This window comes from Heterocephalus glaber, unplaced genomic scaffold, assembly GCF_053883595.1.
Source record: "Heterocephalus glaber isolate CG9 unplaced genomic scaffold, H.glaber_assembly_v1.0 deba00001429, whole genome shotgun sequence".
In the NCBI taxonomy this organism is placed as follows: domain Eukaryota; kingdom Metazoa; phylum Chordata; class Mammalia; order Rodentia; family Bathyergidae; genus Heterocephalus; species Heterocephalus glaber.
The window spans coordinates 23,704,946-23,732,187 of NW_028258294.1; the positions used below are offsets into that span (position 1 = coordinate 23,704,946).

The 27,242-nt window shown below is 40.5% G+C and overlaps 1 protein-coding gene across 1 annotated transcript in view; it reads left to right on the plus strand.

The window, feature by feature from the left end:
• Positions 1-262: 262 nt before the first annotated feature.
• The window catches only part of Cul5 (cullin 5), a 97,715-nt gene continuing 70,735 nt past the window's right edge, over positions 263-27,242 (plus strand). Inside the window, exons 1-2 of the mRNA XM_004856511.4 lie at positions 263-1,688; positions 22,458-22,567. Coding sequence (XP_004856568.4) covers positions 1,665-1,688; positions 22,458-22,567 — 134 coding nt within the window. The 5' untranslated portion in view covers positions 263-1,664. The remainder of the gene's footprint in view (positions 1,689-22,457; positions 22,568-27,242) is intronic.

A 27,242-nucleotide genomic window follows, 5' to 3' on the forward strand; every position in this document is an offset into this window, starting at 1 on the left:
GATCGAACTCAGGACCTTGTACTTGCGAGGCAGGCAGAACCACTGAGCTAAATCCCCAGCTGTGCACAGTTTTTTTATACTTTAAATCATCTCTGGATTATTATAATACCCAATACTGTATAATGTAAATGGTATACAAGTACTTATACTTTCGTTTTGGGAATGACAAGAAAAATTCAGTACACACTCAATCTTTTCCAAGTATTTTTTTTTCTCTCTTTTCCCCAACTATTCTGTATCTGTGGTTGGGTATTTGATTAATGATGCTTAATATTTAGCTCCCTTCACAAACTCCGAGAGTAAGAGGTCTTCTCTGTTTTATTTAATCCTATATTCCAGTGCCTATAACATACAGGAGCTCAAAGAAGTATTAATTATTTCTCTTACCTCTTTGCTTTACTTCATGGTTCTCATTTACTTTTACACATTATGAAGGGATGAATAAATACTGTTTATAAATATGCATAATAAAATACTAGGTATCCTGTAGCCTCTGCATGTAAATTATATTCTCTTCCTTTGGGTAATGACTTATAGTTTGAATGAATAAAACGTGAGAGTTATGGTTTAGGGCACTGATGATGAATCTCTCAGAGACCGAGTGCCCAAACTGCAACCCAAAAACCCACTTATTTATCACAAAGTGCCAAGATGGCAATTTAGAAAAAACAGTTCATACACAACATCTTTTGTTTTAAAAACACAATAACAGAGCTTTCAATGATACAGCTTTTTATTGAAAGGTAAAAGTTTGCATTTGGTATCATTTTGCACAATTAATGTGATCTTTGCTGTTGTACATATGCTGATAATTTGTCATTACCTTGCTTAGGGCAACTTGGTTCAAGTTTGGACAGAGAGGGGTCTGTATGCCACAGGTTCACCACCACCCGTTTAGGGTACTCTTGAGTAATCTGCCTTGGAGAAATCCAAGATTAATATTCATTCCAAGAGTACTGTTTTATAGTTATAAAACTGCCAGGATCTCTTGCCTAGAAATATTAATAATTAATACATCTGTGCATTCGTCCACTCAACAATTTTTGCTGTGCGCCTTCTCTGTGCCAGTTCTTACTGAAGCGCTATTTTGGGCCAAGGATAAAGTACCGCCTGGGATTTGGGGCTCGGGCTGCGGGGAAACCGCGAGTTCGGCCAGCAGAGGGCGTGCTCACAGAGGTATCCAGGCCAGCCGGCTTCCAGGTCCCTGCTCTCCCCGCCCCCCGCGTCACGAGACGCCTCCGGGAACCTGAGCTGCCCGGCCCAAGCCTCGCTATTTTGTAGCCCGTGGCCGGGGTGGCCGCTGTAGGTGCTACCACAAAGGCTAACCCGAAGGAGCGGGGGAGGCTGGTGGAGTCGATGCTTCCTCCTCCAAGTCAGGTCGGCTCCCCTCACCGCCTCACCATTCGCCCCTCCCGTCTCCCTGAGTGTTTGTATGAGCTCTTTCGTAAAGGGAAGCTCCGGTGACCATGTAGGGGGGACGCAAGAGGAAGCTCCGGTGCCTGGGACTCGGTCCGCGCTGTCCGCACGCCGGCCGGCGCCCTCCACACACGCAGTGGGGGCGGCTGGGCCCGTGGGCCGCGGTGGGTACGCGGCCTCCGCCTGTGGCCTGGCCGGGAGCGCCGCGAAGTCTCGCCTCGTCTCGCGAGAGTCGAAGTTGAAGGAACATGGCGACGTCTAATCTGTTAAAGGTAAGACCCTCGCGCCAGCTAGCTTGGGTTTCCCTCGTGACCGCCGGGCTCGGCGTGTCGGGAAGGCCTCGGTTCGGGTTCTGCGGCGGACGGTGGCAGTGCGCCGGGTTGTCCGCGGGCGGGGGAGCCGCGCCGGCTGCTGCCGAGGGCCGGGCGCGGGTCGCTGGCCTCGGGGTCCGGGGCTTCGGGTCGTCGCTCCCGCCCGCTGACGGCGCGAGAAGAGCCCTTGGCCGGCGGGGAGTGATGCCTTCAAGGAACAGGCTCTGGCTCTGACTGACGAGGCCATTATTACTCTTAGGGTCTGTTTCTCCTGAAGGGAGAAGTCTAAGACGTATAAAGGAAAAATTCAAGAAAATGATGCCAAACAGGTTTCAGTGACTGGAACCCCAGCTCAATTTCTGTTCTCGTTCTGTCTGCACGAAATGCGAGTCAGACAGCAGTGCCTCCCCTTCTGCCTCCTTCACTCTTCTGTGTGCTACACATTCCCTCCTCTTCGCTCATTCCTGACTTCGTATTTCCCCCTTTTTTCCTTAAGAAATTGCTCCCCACCCCCAACCCGCCCTGTGGGACACTGCCAGATGATGATGAGTGATGAAGTGCGACCAGCGTTTTAGGGTGTAGGAAAGTTCTTATCAAAGAAGACATTTAAAGTTAGTTTTTATATAGCAAAGGAGTAGTAGGCCCAGAGGGGCAGATTTTCCGTCATGATTTACAGAGTTTGGAGAATGAGGAAGATGCAGTTTGTTCTATCCTTGTGAGTATAGTAAGAATCTTTTACCTTACCAGTACTGGCTGAAATGAGGGTACTGATTACCTTTGGGAATATAAATACAAAGGGTGAACTACCTCTCCCCCAGACCCGTCATTATGTCTTAAGAAAGTGTGGCTAGATAATAGAAAATACGTGAAAATATACTGGACTCTCACTCCCTTGTCTTATTTAAACAACGTATATTAGCTGCCTAAGAGGAATATATCATCTTTTAAAAGGGCCTAGAACTAGATTCCTTGAATTTTCACCATCTACTTACTAGCTGTATGACTTTAACCTTAACTTCTTTGTGTGGGTTTTCTTATCAGTAAAATGAAATTATCAATAGCACCTATTTTGAGGAACCATTGTGATAATAAATGAATTTATGTAAAATGCTTGAAACAACTTCTGACAGGACGTTAGTATGAGATTAATAATTAAAACTACTGTCCCAGTTTTTCTTTTTTTTCCCCTCTCCTGGGGATTGGACTGAGGGCCTTCACACTGAGAGCTACATCACCAACCCTTGTATGTATTTTTGTTCGTTTGTTTTGTTTGAGACAGGGTCTTTCTGTGTACCATAGTTCAGGCCAGCATAGTTCCACTATGTTATGTAGCCTAGGCTGGCCTCATTCCTGCTTCAGCCTCCCAAGTGCTGACCCCAGTACCACACACAAAATTGAGGGCCCAGGCATGATGGCACGTGCCTGTAATTCCAGCACTTGGGAGGCTGATTCAGAAGGATCTCATGAGTTCAAGACCAACCTGGGGTTACATTGTGAGTTCAGGGCCAGTTTTGACTTAGTCTTAGCAAGACTGTGTCTCAAAAAAACCCCAAAATAATTATAGTAATAATTAGTTCCCTAATTCTTTGTGAAATTTTCATTTGATTACTTGGGTATGGGACAAGGTCTTCTCCAAAATTCTGTCTGAAAAGAGCCAAGTCAGTATTCTCCACACAAAGCCTCACAAAGGACTTTTTGGAAGCGATATAAGCCTAAGCTGCTTTCTTTAGGGTCCTGTGCTAGTTGTTACTTTATAGAAATTATGATCTACAATGTACACCTATAGAATGAAAAGAGCTGCCTAAATATGTAGAAAAAGACCTTGTAAAAATTTTGATCACAGAGATTAAAAAGGTACTATAATTTTGATAAAGATGATAATACAATGAAAAAAACTAACTCAGTCACTCTAGTGTAAACTTAAAGACAGATGCCAAGAATACATTGGGAAATTTTTAATAAAATTATATTATTAAATGTTGACTTTGGGAAAAAGCAGAATTTAAAAATGAGTATTATACAGTATAATTTAATTTTAAAAGTTTTTGTTTATTTATTTTTGGGTTTTTGAGACATGGTCGTCTCGCTCTGTAGTTCAGGCTGGCCTTGAACTCACTCTGTAGTCCAAGTGTGACCAGATAGCCTACTTCTAAAAGTGACTCACCAACTAAATGTTACTGGGCTCTGGGTTGCTCACCTCTCCCTCTGGATTTGGATTCCAGGTTCTTCTTGTCCTGAACAAAGAATTGAACAAAATGAGCAAAAAGCAGTGGCCAAGTTTATATGAAAAAGTAAAAGTGAAAAGTGGGGGAGAAACTGGCTCTGCAGAGCAAGCTTGGGTCAAGTAAAAGAGGAAGAGAGCAAAATAAAAGAACAGGCTGGAGGGCCCGGGATTTAGCTCAGTGGTTCTGCTGCCTTCCTGGTAAGCACAAGAACCTGAGTTTGATCCCTGGTACAAAGGAAGGGAGGAAGGGAGGAAGGGAGGGGCTGGAGAAAGCAGGGAAGGCTGTTGTGAGGAAAAGCCATGATAACAAGCTCTTCTTGGCTCACCCCTCCTTTTATCCTGTCTGAATCTCAAAGAAACCCTGGAGAACTTCTACATGCTGGTCCTACAGGTAGTCCTGGGATCCCGTGCCTCATGCTGATGTCAGATCTAGGCCATTCTGTTGAAAACCTGCTTGAGTTCTCACAAGAAATCTATATGTAGGGCTTTTTCGCACATGTACCAGTATCTTTGTAATTAACAGGTCACGTTTACTTCCTCAGCCATCTTTTCCACACCCTAATCGTTCTCATTTCCCTCTGAGAAACACAAATCCCGGTAATTCTTTATGGGATGCTGAGGGAATGGAGGTCTCTTTTATAGCTTCTTCAAGCTGAAAGTAGACCCTACCTACTTGGGGATTATGTGCTCTCCAACTACCGTGGGGTGCTGTGGCTCACTGGCTGGGTTGAAGAAGGAAAAACTTGCTAGGAAACAAGGAGAAAAGAGTTAATGGCCATTGACCTTCACTATTGGCCCAAGTATGAGAAGCAGGTCAGATTTCCACACTTCTATAGTGGCACTGTAGTTTTGCTTTTTGAAGAGAAATTTCAGGTCTTCCAGAGGCTCACAGGAGTAGCTTTTTCCTTTTGAGTGATCTTGTTCTTTAGACAGTAACTTGTCTATGAGAGGCTGGAGGACTTTACATGCCTCTTTTTTGATTAGATACTGCATTTGGTTAGGAAATTGCCTGGGGTCTTTTAGTGTTACAACTACTGGCATAGCAGAATTGCCCTATCAGGTATTCCATCATACCATCCAGCAGGGATCTACTTGTTGGCTAATTTGGTCAGGGAGACCTAGTGTAGTCTTAACAAGTAAAATCCATTTTGGCCTTAGCTGGAATTTGAGAATTGCCCCCCATTTTGCTAGTAAATTTTTTCCTAGTAAGGGAGCAGGACACCTTGGGACAGTTAGAAACTCATAGTTAAACATTTGGCCTTGAAAGTGACATGTCAGAGAAGGAGTAAAGAATCTCGGCCTAGGGATCCCCTCAACCCCAACTATGGCTATAGACGTAGAGAAAAGTTTTCCAGAGAAGAAAGACAAAACAGAATGAGCTGCCCCTGTATCAATAAGCAATTGAATTGGCTCACCCATGATGTCTAAATTTACCCAGGGTTCCCCAGAGGAGATGGTGATGTCTGTGGACAGGGGCATTGGAGGCTCCCCTGGGTCTCATCAGTCATCAGAGTAGAAAATGAGGGTTCTGGCTGGCCTAGCCTCTCTCTGGGAGCGGGGACAGTCAAATCTCGAAAGCCACAAGTCAGACACATTAGCTGCCTCACATGTGGGGCAAGGCCCAGGTAGAGGCTCAGTGCAATCTCATGCCCAGTGTTCAGGCTTCTTGCTGTCCCTTTCTTTTTTTGGCTGCCCCTGGGTTTTTTTCTTAGATGACCTAGGTGGGTTTTAAGCATTACCAATTGTCATAGCTATAATCTTAGCCTCTCTCCTTTGTCTCTCCTCTGGGTCCCGATTGTTGAACATAGGAAAAACCGTGTCCAGCAATCGGGCCATAGGTGTCTGTGGCCTCATCTGAAATTTTTGTAGCTTAGCCTTGATATCTGGGGCTCACTGACAGTGCCTCTCCCACTCTGAAAGACGGATCTATATCAGTACATTTACGAAAGACTCAACACATCTTTATTGCCCTGGTAGGACCAGCTAGCCTGTCAGACATCATCATTTCTAGTCCATGCTGAGTATTATAGTCCCAGTTTGATTCTGTTGAAGGGAGAATAATCTTTCCAGGGTGGTTTCCTTCCCTTTTAAAGCACATTGTTCATTTGAATAGTTCCTAGCCTCTTGTACATCTGTATATCTCAGAAACCCACATCCCCCTGAGAGACAAGTGGGGATTCCAGGACAGGGCTGTCCCGCTTAGTTTTTGAGCCTTTCCTGTGATGAAGTTAAAAAAGCCTGAACCTAAGGAATTTCATTCCACCTTTAATGTTTTGAGCAGAAATGCTGTAACTGGAGAATAGTCTCATAATTTAAAGTACCATCCTGTACCCATCTCTTGTCACCTCCTAGTTCATATTGGACCCAAACCATATTGCAATAGTAGATAAGCTGCTCCTGTTCTGGATTGTAAGGATCAAGCCTTTCCCACTCATTGAGAATACGGCCTAGCGATGATGTTGGTAAAATCCACGTGGTTGTGAGATCCAATAGATTTCTCATCTGCTTGTCTTGGGACCTATTAAGAGGAGACAACTAGACCTGCACTCTTTAAGGAGGCATCCCACACATAAGGAGGAGACCTGCAGGTTTTACAAAGTGTCTATTTTGAGACCCTATCACAGACTAGACACTTTCTCTGTCCAAGGGATGCTGGCATCACTAAGCATGGAAGAAAGCCTCTTGGTGGCTTTTGTCTCCATATTTGGACCCATTAACTAGTTATGGATACTTGTTGGCCATATCTTGTCCTTTAACTCCCATGAAGAGGGGGTGGAACTTCCCCAAGCAGAGTTCCCTTAGCCACCTAGTTGAATCACTTGATGGTTCAACTTGCATTTATTCTGAGCTCCTTGATGGCTCAGCTGGTATTTCTTTTTTTTGGTGCTGGGGATCAAACTCTGGTCCTTGGGCTTGCTCAGCAGGCAGCGAAACCACTGAGCTAAATCCCTGGCCCCTCAGCTGGTATTTTGAGTCCCTTGATAACTCTACTTAAGCAGAAACCATGTGGGAAAACATTTCTTAGATTTACTCAGTTACTTTAATTAGGTTTTAAAATATTAAATGTTGTTCTGTTCAGGCACCAGACATGGGTCTTTGATTTATCTGGATTTAAACAGGGAAACAAAAAAGCCAGGTGCCGATGTCCTCAGGCAGGCTCTTGGACTAAAGAGCACAATGTTGCCAGCTTTGGTTCTGGCCAAAAGCCTTGGGCATTTTAAAAGGGAAGAGAGCCACTGTGCCTGTTAAAAGAATTCAAAACGAGTTTCCTCCTTGTTCTTCAAAATTGGAGGCTTAGCTTGTAAGGCTAGTTAGTAAAAAAGAAAAAGATGGAGGCAGTTGACATAAGCCCACATCTAGTCACATGCTTCCATCCGGACTCTATACCTATTTATTGATACTACCCACAGCAAAGATGGGGCATCCTTAATTCCAGCATATCACCATTAATCCTAGCATCAAATAAATCAAGAAAGAAGCACCACAGGTGAGGCATCCTTAATTCTAGCATTACACTAGCTCACAAACCAAGAAAAAAAAGTCATTTCCAAAACTGGAATAAGTGGAGACCAGGTTAATTTGCCCCCTCTCCCCCAAAAATGGTAGCAAACAAATGCAAACCAAGGAAGAAAAGCCATTTGTAAAACTGGGGTAAGTGGAGAACAGCTTTTTTTTTTTTTTTTTAAAGGTAGTAAACAAATGGCAATACAAACTGAGAAAAAGCCATTTATGAACTAGGGTATGAGACCAGGCTAATTTAGCAAAACACACAATAAACACACAGGCAGACAACAAGACATACCTGTGGAATGAACGAAAGCAACTAGAAAGAAAAAAGCCTACATTCCCTTCCCCCATTTGCCATGGCTAAAGATGGCAGACAGCTTCCTGTGCACCTTGAGAACAGTTCCCTGCATTCCCAGTCTAGGGGATAGAAACCTTGCAGAGAAAAACAAAAATTTTGCCCAGTTTGGGCCTTATCTTTGTCTCTGGTACCTGAGCTTTTTTCACCTATTGGATTATGCCAAAAATACTACCAGGACCTAGGTGTGGTAGCACATGCCTGTAATCCCAGCACTTGGAAGCCAAGGCAGGAGTGTCACTGTGAGTTTGAGGCCAGCTTGAACTGCACAGCAAGACATTGTCTCAAAACAAAATAAAACAAAACACCAAAAGAGAAAAAAGTACTCATTGTAAAATAGGAAGACAAGTTTGTCCTCTGGACAAAATATAGTGAGGATTTGTCAGGATAGATCTATAATATGATTTATAGGATTATTTAAATTCAAGGCTGTTGGTGTCTTGAATAGAGACGGGGCTGGCTGAAGAGTAGCTTTATTTGTTAAAGACCTTTGACATTGTGCAGTTAGGTTTTACTAGAACATATTTGACAAAATTATTTCCAGTGTTCACAGTGGAGAATGTGTTCTAGATGAGAAAACTGTTAGAATTTAATTCATTATGAGTTAAATAAGTGTATCTGCAAAATGATGAATAATAAACCATAATCAATCCTAAAGGAAGGCCTTTAGTATCCTGCTGAAAGTATATGTACTTTCTTTGTTTACAGTAACTTGGAATTTGTGGATGACAGAGTGTTCAGAGGAATAGCTAATATTCTTAGAAAGATAAGATTAAAAACTTTTTTGATGTGAAGCCAGGTGTGGTGACACACATCTATAAAGCCAGGACTCTAGAGGCTGAGGCAGGAGGATTATTCTGAGTTTGAGGGTAGCTTGGGGTACATAATAAGTAAGTTCAAGACCAGCCTGAACTACATAGTGAGATCCTCTCTCAAAACAAAATTTCTTGATGTGAAACTTGAACATTAGAACCTATTGTAGTTTAAAACTTTTTTTTTAAGTATTAGAATTTGATTATAGTAATTGTATTCTGTTTAAAGCAGGTAGACTTGCTAGAGCTTGGAAATCTTTTGGGTATATACGGATTTGTGTAGTGTATTTCGACATGCACAGTTATCAGCTGTTTAGGGGTTTAGATCTCCAGAAAACTTTACATATTGCTACTTTATCTTTTTTCTTAAAGAATATATCTAAGACATTGGTAGTATTCTGATCTTGAAGTTTCATCTTTTATTTCAGATTACTTCTGACAAATAAATCTGCTTGTTCTTTTCCTTTTGCAGTTATAATCTAGGCCCTTAGTGCTCCTTTTTATCATTTCCAGTTTATTAATTCTACTTTAGACAGCAGTTGTTCAGAAATTGTTTTGCTGAGCTGTACCTCTCTTAATTTGTAGCACATTACCTAGCTGCTTGGAGTGCTTCTAATTCTCTTGGTCAATATCATAACTTTTTCTAGTTTTCCCTATATTATGCTCTTTTCCAAACCACCTCATGAATTGCCTTTTTCTACCTCTTCCACAGTCCTCATTTTCCCCCAAGACCTGGTGGCATGTTCCCTCTTTTTTTTCTTTTTTTCACTTTCCTTTTTACTTATGTACTAAAAGAAAAGTTCATGTATCTTTGTATAAACTTTACCTGTACTCTCCTTCTATCTGAAACTTTTGTCCCTTTTTTCCTCTTTATTCACTGTCACAGTTCTTGGAAATTAGCTCCCATTTGCTGCCTTGTAATTCTTCACCTTTTTCCTTAATTTACCCCATCCAATTATGTTGAAGCTGTGAAGTCTTCAGAATTCTGTCAGTCTTCTGATTGCCACATGAGATTCTTCTTTGATTAGATTCATCCTTATTTTTGGTATTACTGCACACTTCTACTTTATCTTTTTAAAAATATTATTATTATTATTATTGTTATTATATTTATTTATTTATTTATTTATTAGCTAGAATCTCACTGTGTAGTTTAGGCTGGCCTTGAACTCAGTGTGTAGCCCAGGCTGACCTCCGGTGACCCTCCTGCCTTAGTCTTCTGAGTGCGGGAATTACAGGTGTGAGCCGCCACGTTGGGCTTCTCTTGATTTTTGTGACGTTATTTTCTCCTTTGGTCTATTGTCTCACAAATCTCCTGTTTTTCATTGACCTCCCTCCCTTTCCCTCAATATAATTATTTTTCAGGATTTAATCTTCAGCCCTTTTCTATCTTTGTACTTTATTTTCTGGGACAGTCTAAACTCCAGTGATTTCACTATTTTTATCTCTTAGTGCTGATCTGAGTTTTAAACCAAAACACAGTTCTCACCTTATCAGTGTCCTGCTTAGAGGGTAACTGATAATTCAAATTATTTGAGATCATTCCAGCTGGGTCGTCTTCCCCCTGATGAGCTAGCTCTCTGTGTCTCTCACATTCTCACATACCCCTACCTGGCTACTTCCTTGGTGGCTCACTAGCAGCATACTGGAGGTCTTGTCCTTGATAACTAACCCTGTCTCTCCTAATGAAATCTAGAGAAATAGGAGGGAATTGGTGTGTAGCAAAGTGCCAAGAGAAACCAAACTTTAAACTGAGATGTGAAACAAAACTTTTCTCAGTGGAAACTTTTATCCTTTGAGAGGAAAGAAAACTGAACTATAAAGCAGTGATTCAAAGTGTTTGTAGAATTTATTCATTATTTCTTTAGACATCTATTACAAGACACCATGAAGAATACAAAGATATGTCTAGATAATATTCATCCTCTTTGGGAATTTGCTGTATACTGAAGATTAAGTAATACTAATGGCTTACTTAAAAGGTATAGTTTTCAGATATGTTACCAACTGCCCTCTAGTCCCTCACAGACTGAAGAAATAATTTCTCGTGGGGTGAGGAAGGAAAATTCTATGCAGAAAGCATCAGAGCCAGATTTTTAAGACTGGGTACTCTTTGTAGGGTGACTAGGAGAAAATGTGGTAGGGATTCAGACTAAATGAGTTAAGCTGCATTATAAGCAGGATTGCATATGGTGTTGCATCCAGTGTGAATGGTGCTACTTGAAATTGTTGCGGCATTGTAGTTCGGAAAACGGGGAAATAGAGGAGAGAGGAGTAAAAAAAAAGTTACAGGCAGATTGTGAAAGGCCTTTAATGTAAGTAGTTTTGAAATACTGTTCTACAGATAACAAGGAATGTTTGAAAAATACATGAGGATAGTGTCTAACCCTCAACCTATTTTTTGGCTCTTACTCATGAAATTATTGCTTCTCTTTTGTATATATTCGAAATCTGATTTATATATTCAAAATCTGAGATAGCATGGATGAGGGGCATTTGTGTTAATGACGTCATGTTCATTGAAACTGTAATGAGCCATTAAATCTATGGAAAATAAATTTATTCATTGAGCAAGAATGTAGCATCTTTTAATTCTAAAAAAGCAAAGTCAAATTAATGATGAACTAGGCAAACTCCTGCCCTTATATAACTTGCATTTTTGTGGAAAAGAGAAACAGTATACATATAAGCAGATAAGTATACAGTATAAATCAGATTATGATAAATACTTTGTGGAAAAATAAGGAAGTGAAGGAGTGACAGGTTTTGTTTGTTTTTTATACTGAGGATTGAACTCGGGACCTTATGCTTGCAAATGGTGTTATTTTTGATAAGATAGTCAGGGCATGGGCCGGGGATTTAGCTCAGTGGTTCTGGCGCCTGCCTCGCAAGTGCAAGGTCCCAAGTTTGATTCCCGGTACCAAAAAAAAAAAAAAAAAAAAAAAGATGGTCAGGGCAGAGCTTTGAGGGGGTGCTGTTTGAGGAAGGAATTTTTTTTTTTTTTTTTTTTAAGACAAGGTCTCACTGTAGTTCAGACTGGCCCAGAACTTGCAGCAGTCCTTTTGCCTCAGCTTCCAGAGTGCTGGGGTTATAGGTGTGCACCACCACACCCAGCTTGAGACACAACCTTTCTGCAGCAAGGGAGCAAAATCATACCCATACTTGGGGAATGAGATCCTTGTAGAAGAGGAAACAGCCAGTGCAATTCACTGAGTCAGGGACATGCTTGGCAAGGAATATGGACATAATACCAAGATTTCAATGTTTGCAAGAAAGGTGGTTAGTAACTGGATAATTCTTTTTAGTATGTCTGGTTAAACATACGTGAGAGCCTCATTAAGAACCTAACTTGTCAGATTTTCACTGGTTTGATAGGAGTTGCCATTTTGAGGTGGACATGAAAGAAGAACTTGAGCCTTAGGGCTACTTTTCCTCACTCATTTCCCTCCCATGTGCAAGAGACATGGTTGCATATGATACTCACAGCCTAGGGGGGAAAACATGTTTGAGTAAGAAAACATGTTAACAGTGGACTAAATCAACTGTGTGATAAATCTAAATGGGAGAATCTCCTATGACCTGTAAAAATAAATGTTTACTCATCTACCCTTATCTGGAAGTGATGTATATTAATGCTACTAAACGGCAGTGACATTTTGGATTGAGGACTCAGTCACTTATCAATGGATTAGAGAAGGGGAAGTCTGGAGTACTAGAAAATATCAAGAGTACATTAGAGTGGGGCATGGTGGCACACGCTTGTAATCCCAGCACTCAGGAGGCTGAAGCAGGAGGATCATTGTGAGTTCCAAACTAGCCTGAACTCTGAACCATATAATGAAACCTTGTCTCAAGAAAACAAACAAACAAAAAAAGAGTGCATTAGGCATTGATCTATTAAAGAAGCACTGGGAAAGAGACAAGTTTCTTTTTTATTAGATGTTTGCTTTTGGTCTCAATGAGCACAGTTGTGTGACTAAAAAGATATCTGGCTCTTGTCATGGTATAGTAGATAAATAGTTGCTTGATATGCTATGTAAGCAAAGCAGGATACAACTCACGTTAAAACATAGATCAAACGTGGATTACATACAGGTAATCAAGGGTAGTTGATCTATGTAGCTGGAGTTTGTTCATTCCCTAAATATCTGAGCATCTACTCTACTGAATAATATGCTGAGTGTCAGTGATACAGTGGTGACTATGTCAGGATCAGGTCCATAGTCTTTGGAGCTGGTATTCTGATGGGTAAATGCTAATGCTAAACTAAGAAGTAATAAACTGCATAGATTTTGCTATAAGTGAAAGTTATGTTGAAAATTGTATAATCAAGGGTATTCAAAAGGGGGGGTACTATTTCAGTTAGACCAGAAAATTTTTTTTTCCACAAATACTGCTTTTAACTATGTTCTATTGTATTTTCTTTCCCTGCCAGATGATATTTCAGCCATAGCTTTCTATTTCTTTTCTAGGTCCTGTTGGGCTGGCAGAGTAGCTCAGCGGGAGAGTGCTTGCCTAGGATGCATGAGGTTCTAGGTTCAGTCCCCAGAATGGCAGGGAAAAAGAAAAACACCTAAAAACAGTTAAGTTGAACATTAAAAAAAGAAAGTCTTGTTTAGTCTGACTTAAATTTCAGCCTTATAGCCACATCAAAACATATCTCTATGAGCTCAAAACCTTGGCCCTGGATGTGTAGAGAGAAATAGAGAAAGGACATTGTTCTTAGATTGTTTGGAAAGCCCTCTCTGGGTGGCACTGGAACTGAAACCTGAGTGATCTGTTTTCTGAGGCATGAGTCTGTAGAGGTATACTGATGAGGAACACCTGTCAAAGGCTAGCATGGCCAGCATGGTGAGACTTCCACTATTCAAATAAATACTGTAGTTTTGTGGTTCTTTTGGTTAATGAGGTTTGGCAAATATGGTTTTAAAATCATATAACTGAGAGCATTAGTGGCTTATTAATAATATGGGAAGGCACAGATTCAAGTAGCTGCCTCATAATTTACATGGAAGATCCAAACTATACAAATTGGATTTCTTTTGTGAAGATATGAGAGTTGGGGGTTGATTATTGTCATTTGAGAGACTAGGCCTTAATATGTTGAGTAATTTTCAAGATTCTTTCTCTTATTCTTACATCTAATTATAACCAAGTAAGTTATGTTACTGTAGAAGAACTAGAAATAGTAGTAATTATAGTTGGAGGACTAATATACTAATCATAGTCAACTTTCACAGTATTTATTTATGCCAGCCACTTTTTGGAACAGTTTACATTCATTACTAAATACTTCCAACAGCCCTTTAAAATAGATAACTTTATTAAATCCATTTTACATAAATGTAGGTAAAGCACAGAGAGTTTAAATATCTTGTTCAAGGTCACACAGCTGGCAAGTGATTAAATCATAATTCTACCCTAATTTTTTTTTTTCTTGGTTTTTTTTTTTTTTTTGGTACTGGGGATCGAACTCGGGTCCTTGAGCTTGTGAGGCAGGCAGCAGAACTATTGAGCTAAATCCCCGGCCCATAATTCTATCCTTATAAAGTCTACTTTATAAACATTTTATATCTATACTCTTATATTTAATTGCCTTAGTTTAGGGTTTTCTTCTTCATTGACCATATGAACTTATTTCAGTAGCTTCCTGTTCAACTCCTTTTAAGTTTTTCATTCAGTGAATTTATGGGTGACCTTTCTATAAGGTAAATACATTCATGTCAATATCTGTGGGCTACTCCCCCCTTTCAAAGAACTACTTTATTAAATACTTTAAAACTTGTTAGTGTTGTTTATTCTGCTCAGATTGACTGCTTTCCTACTTTCTGGCACATAAAAAGTTTTCCAGGATCATCTCTCCCCCAACCTTGGAATTAGCATTTTTCTCTAAGGACTTTTTTTTGGTGGAGTCTGGTATTATAAAACCAAGATGTAGATACTGGTATGTTCATTGTTATTAGGGTGTTAATATTTCCAGGCCCTCTTAGTGAACTGAGGAAGGACACACACACACACACACACACACACACACACACACACACACACACACCCCTATATTTCTGTTGTGTTTTTTTTTGTTTTGAGATGGGGTCTTGCTATGTAGTTCAGGCTGGCCTTCAACTCATTATGTAGCCTAGGTTGGCCTTGAATTCTGAGAGATCCACCTGCCTCAGCCTCCTGAGTGCTGGGATAACAGGTGTGTGCCACCGCACCCAGCCCATATCACTACTTATTTTTGTATCTCTGTTATCAGAAACAATGAGTTTACCCCAATCCTTTCAATTCTAATCCAGTACAAGGTTTGTCTTCTTTTTCCACATATATAGTATATATTTCCTTTTTTTTATTTTGAGACAGGGTCTTGTGACATAGTCCAGGCCAGCCTTGAACTTGCAGTGTAGCCCCGGCTAGTCTTTTTTGCGTTTTTTTGGTCTGTTTTTTGAGACAGAGTCTCACTGTGTAATGCAGGCTAGCTTTAAACTCATCTTATGTAGCCCAGGCTGGCCTCAAACTTGCAGCAATCCTCTTGCCTCAGCCTCCTCAGTGGTGGGATTACAGCCATACACCACCATGCCCAGCCTCATGCTAGTCTTGAACTCAAGATCCTCATGTCTCAGACTCCCAAATGCTGAGATTACAGGTGGTGTACCATCATGCTCGGCTCTTACTATCTTTTTGGGGGGAGGGAGGGAACCTGCATTTTTTTCCCTGGTACCAGAAATTGAACTCAGGACCTTGCGCTTGGGGGGCAGGTGCAGTGCCACTGAGCTAAATCCCTGGCCCTTAACCTGAATTTTTTTATTTGGCCAAGAATAAAAGTGGGAAAGTAAAAGAAGTGGGAGATAAACTTACAAATCAACTTCTGTTTTATTTTTAAAGTAAAATACAACAGACTGTTTAATGAGCAAATTTGCCTCAGCAAATATGAAACTCCACAGAGACAAATCAACTTCTTAAGCTGTTGGGGTTTGGGAAGTTGCAGAGATGCAGCAGTAGGGAACTATGGCACTTGTTCTGCAGTGGGCTGTTACTGAAAGCTCTAAAAGGTTCACCATCATTGATAGGGTAAAAGAAAGGAGGAGGGAAGACTTAATAAAAAGGAAGATAATTTGTGTCTTTTCTGGGAATGGACGGAGGTTTTCCAGGAATTGGAGTGACACATTTCTGCCTCTTTTATGGTTCTTTCTGGTTGTCATTATGGCAGTTGTCAAGTGTCATGGCCCTGAAAGGAGAGTGTCATTGAGCATATAGATGGCATTATAATGAAGTTGTCTGGAGGTTGTCTGGTGGGCACTGTGGCAGCCATCTGAGAACTGCCAGTTTTGGCCAGCTCACCTGAATGGGACCTCTGGGCTGCAGGTATCCTGTCCTCAGAGATAAACAAGATTAGGAAGGAGCAGAAATTCAAGATAAGGGCCGGGTAACAGAAGTAAAACTGCTGAATCATATAGTATGTTTAGCTTTCATAGACACTGCTAAATAGTATTCTAAAATGGCCATACCAGTATACAGTTAACCGTCTGGATGAGAGTTTGATATGTTTATTCTCTCTGACATTTGGTAATATCATAAGGGTGGAATTTTTGCTAAATTCTACCATTTGATGATCTTAGTTTCAAGGATCCTACTCTTACTGCCCTCTTCTTTCTTTCTCATTCCATTAATGCCCTTGTTTCAACCAGTTCCATTACTAGAATCTTCAGATCACTCATTCTACCTCCTTATTGTTTAATATATTATAGCTGTGCACTTCATCAAATTAGGAAACATTTTTGCCTTTTTTTCCTTCAAATTACCTGCCCCCCCATTCCAATTTTACCTATATTAGGTCATTTGACATTTTCCACAGATTTCTGATACTCATTTTATTTTGGTTTTGTTGTTGTTTGTTTGTTTTGTTTTTGAAACAGGATCTCCTTATGTAGTCCAGGCTGGCCTTGAACTCACTATGTAGCCCAGGCTGGCCTTGAATTTATGATGATCCTCTTGCCTCTGCCTCCTGAGTGCGGCTCATTTTTAAATATTTTGTTTCCATATTTTCCTTCCCTCCATCCCTTCCTCCTTCCACTCGTTCATCCCTTCTAAACTGAAGAGCAAACCCACAAGTACCACTGAGCTACATTTCTAGTCCTTTCTATTTTTATTTTGAAACAAAGTCTTGTTGATTTGCCCAGGCTGGCCTCAAACTTGGAGTCCTCCTGTCTTCCTCTACCTTTTTTGGTTTTTTTGAGTCAAGGTCTCACTATGTAGACTGGGCTGGCTTCAAATTCAGTGCAATCCTCCCAAGTGTTGGGATTACGGATGTGCACTACCATGTCCGGCTTCTCTACCTTTTTGATCATGTGAAGATTGTTAGTTTAAGAAGTCCTGGAGATTAGACTCAGGGAGTGCTGAGTACCCCTTCTTATCTTTTATTTTGAGACAGGGTGTACAAGCTGGCCTGGAACTTGTGATCCTCCTGCCTTAGCCTCCCAAGTAGCTGGGATTACAGGCATGTGCCACAACTCCCTGCTGAGCATATTTTATTTTTAAACATTGACTTAACATCCTTGTCTACAAAATCTATTACTTACTTCATTTTGGGGTCAGTTTCTTTTGATTGTTTAAATTTTTTTATTATATTTTTCTTTTGGTTATACTTTATGTTTTTGGTAATTGTTTTTTGTTTTTGTTTTTTGAGTCAGGGTCTCACTATGTAGTTCTGGCTGGATTCACTTTGTAGTCAAGGCTGGCTTCAAACTCATAGCAGTCTTTCTGCCTTAGCCTCCCTAGTGCTGGGATTACAGTGTATACCACAGTGCAGGATGGTTTTTGCTAATTTTTGAGTAGATACCATTTCAAGTTTTATGATTTGAGGGATGAGTTTTTAAAATTTTTGTTTTTGTTTTTTGAGACAGGGTCTCACTGTGTAGTTCAGGCTGGCCTAGGACTTGTGGCAGTCCTCCTGCCTCAGCTTCCCGAGTGCTGGAATTACAGGGTGCGCCAACATGCCTGGTGGGTTTAAAATTTTTTAAAAAATATTTTTTCACTTTTTATTAGTGCTTATTGGTAGTATACATAATGCTTACATTCCTTGTGAGGAATTGGTACATGTACATAATACATTTTAGTTCTTCTTTTTGGTACTGGGGATCGAACTCAGGTCCTTGCGCTTTTGAACCAGGCGGCAGAACCACTGAGCTAAATCCCCAGCCCTTAATTCATTCTTTTTTTGGAACGTGTGCAATACATAATGTTTTATATTACTTGTGTGGAGTTGGTACATATATATAACATCTTAATTTATTCTTTTTTCATGCTTTTTCCCTCTTCTCCCACCTCCCTCCATCTCTTGATTTCCTTCCCCTTTGAAAAAGATCTACCTCCTTACTTTCTGTTATTTATTTTGTTTTGTTTTGAAACAGGGTCTCACTATGTAGTCCAGATTGACCTCGAACTCAGTGTAGTCCAGGCTGAGCTCAAAATAGCAGCAATCCTCGTGTCTCAGCTTCCCAACTGCTGGGATTATAGGCCCACAGTGCCACTCCTGGACTCTTTTTGTTTAGGGATAGGTTTTTAAAATTTCCTTGAAATATTTTTAGATTTGGTAAAATACAGTTCTAGTAACTTGGAGTCAGTGTGATTTTTAAAGTTTTGTTCAGAATAATATTTAAGGGTTGGCTACTTTGGGCTTCTGTTTTAGTCAGCTTTTTATCATTGTAACAGAATACCTGAAATGATTAACTGAGAAAGGATTGATTTTGGGGCTGGGGATGTAGCTCAGTTGTACAGCACCTGCCTGGCAAGCATGAGGTCCTGAGTTTGATCTCTGGTACCAAAAAAAAAAAAAAAAGGATTGATGTTTGACTTGCATCTTTGGACGTTGGAGTCCATGATCAGGTGACCACTGCTTTGGGCCTCTGGCGAGGGCAGTGCATGATGATCAGAGCGCAGGATGTGGTAAAACCACTTACTTCCAGAGCCAGGAAGCAAGAGAGAGGTGGCAGCTGAAGCGTGTGGGGTCCCACAGTCCCTTTCAAGGGTATCCGCCCAGTGACGAAGGATCTGTCACAGGCCCTACCTCCTTAAGGTCCACAATGCCTCCCAATATTGCCACCCTGAGGAGCAGGCCTTTAACACAGGGACCTTTGATGAACAGTTAGCATCCTAACTACATAGTCCCGCTATAGCTTCAGCACTACTGAGGACTTTACCCAATTTCTGGCATTTTAGGGATGTTTTCATTCTGGCTGTTGGGAACACAAGCTAATTATAGTTGTATGTGCACACTGGTGATTATTATTATTAGTAGTAGTAGTATTGGGAATCAAACTCAGGGCCTCGCACTGGCCAGACAGGTGCTGTACCACTGGGCTATACCCCCCGGCCACACTGGTAATTATTGTGTCTCCTTTTAAAATGATTTTTCCCCAGTCTCAGATAGTTTTCTCATGTATATGTACAGGACAGTACTCAGCCAAAGGCTTAAGAAGTTCCTTCTGCAGATATCCAGAGCTCCCTTTTTATGCAGCTTTTGGTTTTTTTCTTTTCTTTTCCTTTCCTGTCCTTTTTTTTCTTTTCTGTTTTTTTGTTTTGTTTTGTTTTGTTTTTTTGTTTTGTTTTGTTTTGTTTTGTTTTTTGAGCCCCTTACTGTGTAGCCCAGCCTGGCCTTGAGCTCATGGCAGTCCTCCTGCCTCAGCCTCCCAAGTGCTGGAATCACTGGCATGGCAGCTTTTTCTTTTCTTCCCCTGGTATTCCACACTGCAAATTCTGGTTGCCTTGACCTTTCCAAACTCTGTCTTTTAAACTTACGAAACCATCAGGCTCTGGGTTTCCCCCTTCTGGACATTCTTTCCAAGCAGTATGTTTGGACGTTTATAGGGTTCATGTCTTTTGTTTTTCTTCTCTCAGGAAGCACTGTCCTGCTTTGCCTTCTTGGCTTTCTAGTTGTTTAGGCAGGAAGGGAATTTTTTTTTTTTTTTGTACCGGGGATCGAACTCGGGACCTTGCGCTTGCAAGGCAAGCTCAGTGGTTCCGTGGCCTGCCTCGCAAGCGCAAGGACCCGAGTTCGATCCCCGGTACCAAAAAAAAAAAAAGCAAGTGATGTGTCTTGCATCCTCATAGTTCATCCTAAGTGTTATTACACTGCTTGCTCTAAGTGCCTGCATCTGTCGCATCGTGTTCTTAATATGAGGACCCATGGAAGACATCCACTCAAAATTCAGTAGCAGAATTAGTTGTGCCTCTTCCCCTCAGCAACTAGTAGATCACGTAGGTAGCTTTTGTTCTCCTCAGAGCATCAGCTAATGAGAACTTCACCCAGATTATTCAAAATCCTGTGATTTATGCTTTGTGTACTAAGTTTATGCCTGGCTTCATATTATTTTCCCACTATTATTTTTGTATAATTCTCATGTCTTTATTTACTTTTCCCTCTTAATAAAGAGTGCACAAATAAACATAAAAGAATTATGGAAAGAACTTATAAAATTCTTGACTATGGCAAGAAAAATATCCTCTAAGAAGAGATCTGTGATAAGTTTTGGAAATCTATTTATGTAATCAGTTGCTAACCCAGATGATTCTGATGTAGGTTGTTATGTCATATCATAGATTGTCGTGCCATTCCTTGAGAAAGTGTTTCAGTTTATAATTTCAGGGACTTTCCAGATTCCATACAGTCAGCACATGGACAGGCTGATCTGTGATGGGGGCTGTATCTCAGTGGTAGAGAGCTTGCCTAGCATGTGCACGGGCCCTGGTTCAATCCTTAGAACCAAACAAATTCTGGTTTATTAGATGATTAATGACTTATGTTGAACTTTATTGGCCCACAAGCAAGTCACATAGCCATATTTAAGTTGAAAAGGAATATTTAATAACATATTTGAGGTCTTCTTCCTTTTCTTTTTGGAAATATAATTGGTGTTTTTTTTTTTTCTTCTAATGTTGAGCCACTTTCACATTCTTGGGATAAGCTATGAGGAAACACTGGGGTTTTTTTTTTTTTTTTTTTTGAGACAAGATCTCACTGTATAGTTTAGGCTGACCTTGAACTTGCTTTGTAGCTCAGGCTGGCCTCAAACATGCAATGGTCCTCCTGCCTCAGCCTCCCAAGTGCTGGGATTACAGATGTGCACCACCACACCCAGCGAGGAAACACTGTTTTGATATGCCACTTGTTTGATTCACTAATTGCTTAGCTCTTTGCATCTGTGTTCTGTGGTAAATTGTCCTATTATTTCCATTTATTTTGCTGTTCTCTAATTTGGTGGCAAGGTTTTGTTAGCATTATGAAATGAGATAGTTATCTTTCCTGTATTTTTTCCCCTCAGTTTTCATAGTTTACATAGATTTCTGCCACACAGGTATCCTGCATCTATGGTTCACATAAGCAGATTCAACCAACTGTAGATTGAAATTATTTTAAAATGTTCAGATTTTTAAATGTGTACAGACTTGTCATTTCCAAACAACACAGTATAACAACTATTTACATAGCATTTATGTTATATTAGGTATGATAAGTCATCTAGAGATGATTTAAAGTATATGTAGGAAATAAGCGAACACTCATTTTATATAAAGGACTTAAGTATCAGCAGATTTGTATATCCATGGAGGATCATGTGTCCATTCCCCTTGTGGGTACCAAGAGACAACTGTACTTTTTATGAGATTAGGACAACTACAAAATTAGAGGATCCACTGTCCCCATAATTACCACCTGCTCACTTACGATACCTATTAGGAAGGCTCAGTGAATTTACTGAAAGCTGTAATCATGGTTGCTATTTGTTATAGGGAAGGGATTCAGACTAATATCAGCCAAAGGAAGAGAAGCATTGAGCAAAGTCTAGGGGAGTTTCAAACACAGTTGTCCTCTCCATGTGTAGTCAGCACATGGTTATCTTCTGGAGTAATGTGTGACAGTATGTACAAGTAATACCAAACAGGCCCATCCACCTTTCATTGTTCAGCGTCATTATGGAACTTCTTCACTAAACATGACTGATTGATCACATGGGTAATTTCAGTCTCCAGGTTGACTGATACCAGTGCTCAGCTTTCTCATTCTAAGACCACATAGGCCTGGCCAGTTCACTCCCTAAATCACATTGTTAGTATATCCAGTATGATCCAAGGTCTCAAGGCAAACAGAGAAACACTTAAGAGACATAATATTTCAAGTGCCCAGATATTATTTACCAAGAGCCAGAAGGAAAGACCAGACATTCTCTTTGGCCAAAGCCAAATTCTTCACCAAACTTTATTTTGACTCAGGGTCTAAATATGTAGTCCAGACTGGCCTTGAACCTGGTGATCCTCCTGCCTTCCAAGTGCTGGGACAAAAGGCATGAGCCACCATGCCCTGTTGAAGCGCCAACCCCACCTCCCCATCCCCAGTGCTGAGGATCAAACCTAGGTTTCATACATGGGCAGATGCTCTACCACTGAGCTATAGCTCTACCTCCAATTTTTCTCTTTTATAGTTGTTTTCTTATGATTCCTTGATATAAAGTTAAACCTTTTCATAATGGAAAATTCTTTCTTTTTAAATTTGAATCCAGCAGCCAGGCATGGTGGTGCACACCTATAATCCTAGCACCCTGGGCGACTGAGGAGCACAGGTTCAATCCCAGCCTGGGGAGTTTAATGATTTAGTGAGACCCTATCTCAAAATAAAAAAGGCTGGGGATATAGCTTAGTGAGAAAGCCTTGGGTTCAGTCCCCAGTGTGTATGTATTTCTATACATACATGCATAAGTCCCTGCATTCTCTTAAAAAAATTATAGAGCACTTTTGATTTAACTGCATTTAAATTAAACTACTCTCTCTCTCTTTTTAAGAATAAAGGCTCTCTTCAGTTTGAAGACAAGTGGGATTTTATGCGCCCAATTGTTTTGAAGCTTTTACGCCAAGAATCTGTTACAAAACAACAGTGGTTTGATCTGTTTTCGTAAGTAACCCATTAATTCTGCTTGCTAACATAACTAAATTTTGTTTGTTTGTTTGTTTGTTTTTGTTACCAGGAATCAAACTCGGGACCTTGCTCTTTCGAGGCAGGCGGAGGAACCACTGAGCCAAATCCCCAGCCCATAACTAAATTTTGATAATGTCTTTTTATACCTTTATGGAGTGTACAGTTCTAGATGGTCTGTTTACTTCTTTAAAATTAATAGTTGTTTTGAGGGTTGCTAAGACCTCTCCTATGTTCAGGTTTCCTAGGTGGGCTCACAGGACTATGTATATATTCACAGTTATGATTTATTGCAGTGAAAGGATACAAATCAAAATCAGCAAAGGGACTGGGGATGATGGTGAATGCCTGTAATCCCAATACTCAAGAGGCTGAGGCAGGAGGATTGCCTTGAGTTTGAGGCCAGCTTGGGCTACATAGTAAGTTTAATGCCACCCTGAAATACATAGCAAGACACTGACTCAAAAACAAACACCAAAATCAGCAAAGGGAAATAGCACATAGGACAACATGGCGGTAGCAGGGGTGGCGGGGGTCAAGCAAGGAGTTGGCTTCCAGTATGGTCACACAGGACACACTTTCCCCAACAAGAAGATGGGCAAGCTGTGATACGTTGTCTTCCAGGGAAAGTTGACAGACTCGGTGTCCAGGCTTTTTATGGCAGCTGGTCACATAGTCTGTGCCTTGCATGTATCAGAATTGTAGACTCTCAGCACATGTTCAGTGTGAACTATATTGTGTATATAAACAGTTGAGGTACATGAGCCACTGTTATTGTTTCAGGAAAGTTTTATGAAAGTATAGGAAACTGTTGACCATTTAGGTTCTACAGTGCCAGCCAAAGGCTGACCTTACAAGCAGGCTTTTCTAAGGAATACAGATACTCTCAGGCCTTGGCATTTTGGCCAAAATGGCTTTACAGCAAAATTGTTGTTAGTGAGCTCCCACACCGTAGAGCAAGGCCAACCTGTAATAATAATCTCAGTTATACCTTTTAAGGGTCTTGGATTTAGCCAATTAAAACAAGTTCCATTAGGGTCCAGGATGTAGCTCAGTGACACCACACCTGCCTGGCAAGTGAAAGGTCCTGTGTTTGATCCTTGGAACCAAAAAAAAAAAAAAAAAAAAAAACCAAGTTCCCTTAACATGAAGTTTACCTTAGAAAACCAAACATTTTCTCCTTATGGTTCTGTATGGATTTAAAAAAAAAATGTTCAGAGGCATCAATTCAGGCAAAGAGCCAGTTAAGTTGAAACAAACATTCATGATGGTCAGGGCATATACACAAATGAATGCAATCTTAGAGGTCACATATGATATCCCAATTTAAAACAGTTTAAATTGTTAGGGTACCCCAAACAAGACATGTATTAGTCACTTAGTACAAGTTAATAAGGCCCTCAGTTGGATTCCCACTGTGGAACTTTTCACTCTAGGGTTCTCAGTCCAGTCCAAAATTCAGTTCAGGCCTTGCACTTAACTGAGGGTACTTAGTTCTGAGCAGTTTGGTTTATCCATCATACCAATGCACATTCCTCACTAGGATGAACATTTGGAGGTGCTCTATGTGGCTAGTACAGAGGCTAGGCTGTTCCCTGTTGTCTCACAGTCTGATAGGTGCAGGTGTATGCTTGGCAGTAGTTTTGAATTAAAAAGACCTACAGGAGTGTGGAAAGACAACACTGGGCATTTTCTTTTAGGAGAGCGGCAAGCATTCAGAAATAGTTCTGAAAAACAAAAATCATTAATGTCCTTTTGCCTCTTTGCCTCCCTAGGTGCTGGGTTTTGTTTCTTTTCTCTTAAAGAATCAGTGTTTCATGTTCATTAATAAAACTTTTCATCCCCCTCCCCATTATCCAGACCTGTAAGAGGCATTTTTTAACAGCAAACATTTTTCATACTTAACTAGAAAGACAGGTTTAGAAATTGATCAGGATGAAATTTTTCAAAATGAGTTTATGTTACTTCTCATCTCTGTTTTTCCTGATTATTTTTCTACTGCATAGGCTAGAAAAAAAAAAACAGTTCCTTTTTGGGGACTGCTATATTTAACAACCACATTGCCTTACTAAGATGGGTTTACCAGAATGGTTACCAGAATGGTTTAGAGGAGGGTAAGAGAAATGGAGTGGTTATTATTATTAATCCGTTGTTGCAAACTGCAACTAATCTAGAAAGCTGAACACAAATCAGTAGCCATGAGACATCTTGGGAATGGGTCAGGAGTCCAGTTTATAAGGAGTAATGAAGAGATTTTATAATGTGCCCTCTCTTGACTTGGAATTTTTGGCAGGAACCACAAGTTAGGAATGCAGTGCTATTCTTTGTATCAGACGTGTAGAGCCAATTAGCACTTTGATTTTGGATGGTCTCATCAAAAAATAAGCCCTTTTCAGAGGGCATCAGTAACTGTTGAGACAGTTCAGCCAGAATCCATGATATGTTTAATAGTTTATGGATCCATAGAAGGGTCTTTTAAATCTTCAACAGTCTTCAGAGCAGAGTCCTATTTATTGAAGCATGTGTCTGCTTTCTGTTGATCACACCTTGTGTTAAGGTTGTAATAGCCCATCATCAGAATCAGATTTCAGCTTAGTGCCAGACCAGGCAATTAAAATTTGTGAATTCAGGATTCCAGAAAAGCCTTCAGCTTTTCTTCGACAGAAGGAAAGCTAAGATGGTACAGGTCTCACAGTCATGTTCTCAGTTCAAGGACAAGCAAGAGTGTCTTAAGTCCTTATTTTGTCCAGTCTTAGGGTCCACATTGATCCACTAAAAAAATATGCACATCACATTGGAAAATCTGATTTCACAAGAGTTCAGTAGCAACAAAAAAGTGCTTTTTAAAACTCCAATACTGAAAAACAAATTTTCCTCTACCAAAAATAAATAAATAAATAAATAAAACTCATAAATGTATTTCTATTTGAAGATTTCCTTTGTTTCACATCTCCTTTTTTCCAGAGGCAAAATAGGTAAAAGTACTAGTAAATACCATCCATTTTGAGACAAGGTCTTGCTAAGTTGCCCAAATTGGCATCAAACATGCAGTCTTCCTGCTGCAGCCTCCCTCCTGCCTAGCTAGGATCACAAGCAGGCTCCATCACACCCAGCCAGTACAATCTCTTATACCACCCAAAATATTATTAGCATGCCAACTGAGAAACAGTGATACGGATTATGGGAAAAGGGGGAGAAATCTCAGATAATCAATGTAGTTGATATCAGCACGTTATTTTAGTACCTCATATTAAGAAAAATATAAGGCAGCCTAAATTTTAACAATTAATATGGTCAAAACAGGTCAGGTGTGGTGGTAATCCTACCTACTTGGGAGGCAGAGGCAAATGGATCACAAGTTCAAGGCCAGCCTGGGTAACTCAGGAGACTGTCTCAAATTAAGAAAATAAAATTTAGAAAGATTTTAATTATTGTAGGTCTTGCAACCTGTGCAATGCCATGATAAGATAAACAGGAATCTTTTTACCTAGAAGGAATACATATTTGATGTACTCCAAAGTACCAGGGTGCTTTAAATATTCCAAGGAGATCAAGGAGTCTTTAAAACAATATATTGACACCACCAACTATAGCAGGTAGAAGGTTATTCATATTTCTGCCTAAAAGTGTACTTGAGATTTAGCTCAGTGGTGCCGCTGCCTGCCTTGCAAACACAAGGTTCTGAGTTCGATCCCTGGTACCAAAAGAAAAAAAGTATACTTGAAGCATTGAACACCGTGACTGTGTGCTACTTTTCCCAATTAGTACTACTCAGTGAACATTATTCTACATGATATATCAACAAAGACTAAATAACAGCAAAAAAACAACTGCCACATTCAACACATTATTCACATGTCTCAAAATTTAAGAAATGAGTGGGGAAGAGGACAGGATGGCATATGCTTGTGATTTGCACTTGAGAGGTGAGGCAGGAGGATGGTGTGTAGCCAGCTTGGACTACACAGCAAAACCTTATCTTAAAAAAAAAAAAAAAACAGCTAAGGGGGGACCTGGCTATGTATCTCAGTGGTAGGATGCTTACCCAGCATGTGTGAGGCCCTCCAGGGTTTAATCCTCAGTACCACAGTAAACAAAAGGAGAGAGAAGGAGAAAGAGAAATTGCTCTGACTAATATGCAATGTTTATTTACTTTAACCTTGACCCTTGTAAACTCCAGTTAGCAGACATTCCCCATATGTGGTGTTATGGAGTGTTTTACTCTGCCAAGCATGTTGGTGTATGCCTATAATCCCAGATATTCAGGAGCCTGAGGCAGGAGAATGATCGAAGGTTCAAGGTCATCCTGGGCCATATAGTGAGACCCTTTCTCAAAATAGAATAAAAAGGATTGAGGGTGTTGCTTAGTAATAGAGCACTCGCTTAGCATGCTTGAGACCCTGGGTTCAGTTCCAGCTCCACTGTAACAGGCACACATACATGCATGCACACATGCACATTGTTTGAATCTTAGGTAAGATTTTTAGGGAGCTGTCTAACCCCCATTCTTGTTGACACACCATTGCCTTAGGAGATTCAGGTGATTTTTGATATGTACCTACCAGTGATTTTGAGTAAGCCAGGAAAACTAAGGTAGCCGTGTTTTGGAGAGGCACATGATTCCTGTGATGGGGACTTGGGCTCCAAAACTCTC